Source organism: Mus caroli, chromosome 5 (assembly GCF_900094665.2).
Source record: "Mus caroli chromosome 5, CAROLI_EIJ_v1.1, whole genome shotgun sequence".
In the NCBI taxonomy this organism is placed as follows: Eukaryota; Metazoa; Chordata; class Mammalia; order Rodentia; family Muridae; genus Mus; species Mus caroli.
This window is the reverse complement of record NC_034574.1, coordinates 90,460,694-90,463,912: the sequence shown is the minus strand read 5'-3', so window position 1 is coordinate 90,463,912 and position 3,219 is coordinate 90,460,694. Positions and strand designations below refer to the sequence as shown.

The following is a 3,219-nucleotide window of genomic DNA, read 5'->3' as shown; positions in this document are numbered from 1 at the left end:
ATAGCATTGGAAATGTAATTGAGGAAAATACGTAATAAAAAAAAATGAAAACCATCAGTAACAAAAACTCTACAAGCAGTCAGAGTAAAGCAAGCTAAAGAATGACTAAAACGTAAGTGAGATGGGAAATGAAGCTGTTGGAGTAACTACTCCATGATTTTGTTGTTGTTGCTTGTTTTTCTTTTTTGTTTGTTTTTTTTCTTTTTTTTCTTTTTTTTTTTTTTTTGGTTTTACAAAGGAAAGGGTGGGAAAGGAAGTTAGAAATCTATACCCCAAAAGAGTTAGTTTTCAGTATTAACACAAAATGCTTTTCAACATTGGAAAAATTCATGTTCCATATATCTGCTCTCAATAGTAAATGATAAGGATACCACATAGGTAGAAAGGGAAGAAAAACAGAGATACAGAGCCACACACGCGAGAGTCCAGTGCATACTGAATATTTTCATAGAAATCCCTGGAAATGGTATGGAGGTGAGGGGCGGGGCTTAGGTGTGTGTGTGGGGGGGGGGGAATAGGCTCCCGAAGCTGTGGGACTGGCAGCTGCGCCTGCGCACTCCAGCGTACCTGACTGGCTGTTGTGTCTCCTAACTGGCATCACCAGGGAAACAGTCCACTGACCAGTTTCATGGCAGCCTCGAAGCAAACCTCTGCGGGGCCGTTGGTGGGAGCAGTGGTCCAGGGAACCAACTCCACTCGCTTTCTAGTTTTCAATAGCCAAACAGCAGAACTAGTTTGCACTCATCAGGTGGAACTGACACAAGAGTACCCAAAAGAAGGATGGGTGGAGCAAGACCCCAAGGAAATCCTTAAATCTGTCTATGAGTGCATAGCGAAAGCTTGCGAGAAACTTGCTGAGGTGAACATTGATATTTCCAACATTAAAGCTATCGGAGTGAGTAACCAGCGGGAAACCACTGTGGTCTGGGACAAGTTCACGGGAGACCCTCTGTACAATGCCGTGGTGTGGCTTGATCTCAGAACCCAGTCTACTGTGGAGACTCTCAATAAGAAAATCCCAGGAAATAGCAACTTTGTCAAGTCTAAGACTGGCCTTCCTCTTAGCACTTACTTCAGTGCTGTGAAGCTGCGGTGGATGCTGGACAACCTAAGACCCATTCAAAAGGCTGTTGAGGAAGGCAGAGCCATGTTTGGAACCATCGACTCTTGGCTCATCTGGTGTATGACCGGAGGAGTCAACGGAGGCATCCATTGCACCGATGTAACAAATGCATGCAGAACGATGCTTTTTAACATCCATTCTTTGGAATGGGATAAAGATCTCTGTGACTTTTTTGAAATTCCAATGAGCATCCTCCCAAATGTATGCAGTTCTTCTGAGATCTATGGCCTGATAACATCAGGGGCCTTGGAAGGCGTGCCAATATCTGGATGTTTGGGGGATCAGTCTGCTGCTTTAGTGGGACAAATGTGTTTCCACGAAGGTCAAGCCAAAAACACATATGGAACAGGATGTTTTTTACTATGTAATACAGGCCAGAAATGTGTGTTTTCTGAACATGGCCTTCTGACCACATTGGCTTACAAACTAGGCAAAAATAAGCCAGTTTTTTATGCCTTAGAAGGTTCTGTTGCTATAGCTGGTGCTGTTATTCGCTGGCTAAGAGACAATTTCGAAATTATAACGACCTCGGGGGAAGTTGAAAATCTTGCAAGAGAGGTAGGCACTTCCTACGGCTGCTACTTTGTCCCAGCCTTTTCCGGGTTGTATGCACCTTACTGGGAACCCAGCGCAAGAGGGATAATCTGTGGTCTCACTCAGTTCACCAACAAATGCCATATTGCCTTTGCTGCGTTAGAAGCTGTTTGTTTCCAAACCCGAGAGATTTTGGATGCCATGAATCGCGACTGTGGAATTCCACTCAGTCATTTGCAGGTCGATGGAGGAATGACCAACAACAGGATTCTTATGCAGCTACAGGCAGATATTCTGCACATTCCGGTAGTTAAGTCTGTCATGCCCGAAACGACAGCACTGGGAGCTGCCATGGCAGCCGGAGCTGCAGAAGGGATAAATGTTTGGAGTCTTGAACCTGAAGATTTGTCTGCGATCTTGATGGAACGATATGAACCACAAATCCAAGCCACAGAGAGTGAAATTCGTTTTTCAACATGGAAGAGAGCAGTGATGAAGTCAATGGGTTGGGTTACAGCAAAGGATCCTGAAAATGTCGATAACCCTGTCTTCTCTTGTCTGCCCTTGGGTTTTTTTATAGTGAGTAGCATGACGTTATTAATTGGAGCAAGATGTGTCTCAACTGCTGAAGAGTAATTTCAACCACGGACTTGCAATGTATGAACGTTTTACAGAAAGAATTCCATCTTTTAGTGTGAGACCAATATTATAGGTTTATTTTTACCTATAGGCCACTTGCTTACAGGAACCCATGAGGCCCCTACAAATACTCCTTAAAATAAAGGTTTTGAATAAAGAGAACACATTAGAAAAACAATATGAAAAATCTCGTGTTCTTATCAATAGATAAGTTGTTGTGATGGAGAAAAGCTCTGTTTTCCTTTTCCTGTTTGGTATTTTATTTGACATGCAACATTTACCTTTATATCATATAGAGAAGCTCATTTATAAATTCAGAGCACATGACAGCCAGTAGGCCAGACCACTACAGATGTAAATTCTTTAGGTTAAATAGTCATATGTCTAGGGCAACATAATATTTACCAAAAAGAAAAAAAAAGGTTTACTAAAAAGGTAGTGCTCAATCATAAGCATATGTATAACTACCTAGCAAAATTCAAAAATAGAATATATAACTTATATTGATAAAGAAATATGAATACTAAGTAAATATAAATATTAAATACTAAATAAATTCCTTATGTCTTGAACTCTTTATAACTATCTTCAATGTAAACTAGAAAACCAAAAGGCTGCAGATTAAATATTGTATATATATATATATATATATATATATAGTATTTTATATAACATATATTATGTAAATTTATTATTAGATAATTAGATATATTTATGTTTATGTTTATATAGTTATCATATGCTATTTGTTCATATTATATAAATATATGTTATATGTTTAAAATATTGTAAATATATAAATATTATAAATATATAGATATTATGATATATAAAGAATAAAGGCTGCAGTAATTATTTTCAAGAAAGAGAAGATTATGGAAACTACCATACAGGGCTTAAGAATAAAAGAAAAACTTAAGGTT

The 3,219-nt window shown here is 38.8% G+C and overlaps 1 protein-coding gene across 1 annotated transcript; it reads left to right on the top strand.

Moving 5' to 3' along the window:
* The first annotated feature begins 587 nt into the window (after positions 1-587).
* Positions 588-2,473, top strand: Gk2 (glycerol kinase 2). Its single transcript, XM_021163033.2, has one exon. The coding sequence runs from the start codon at positions 629-631 to the stop codon at positions 2,291-2,293; it is 1,665 nt and encodes a 554-aa protein (XP_021018692.1). The 5' UTR covers positions 588-628; the 3' UTR covers positions 2,294-2,473.
* The last annotated feature ends 746 nt before the right edge of the window (positions 2,474-3,219 follow it).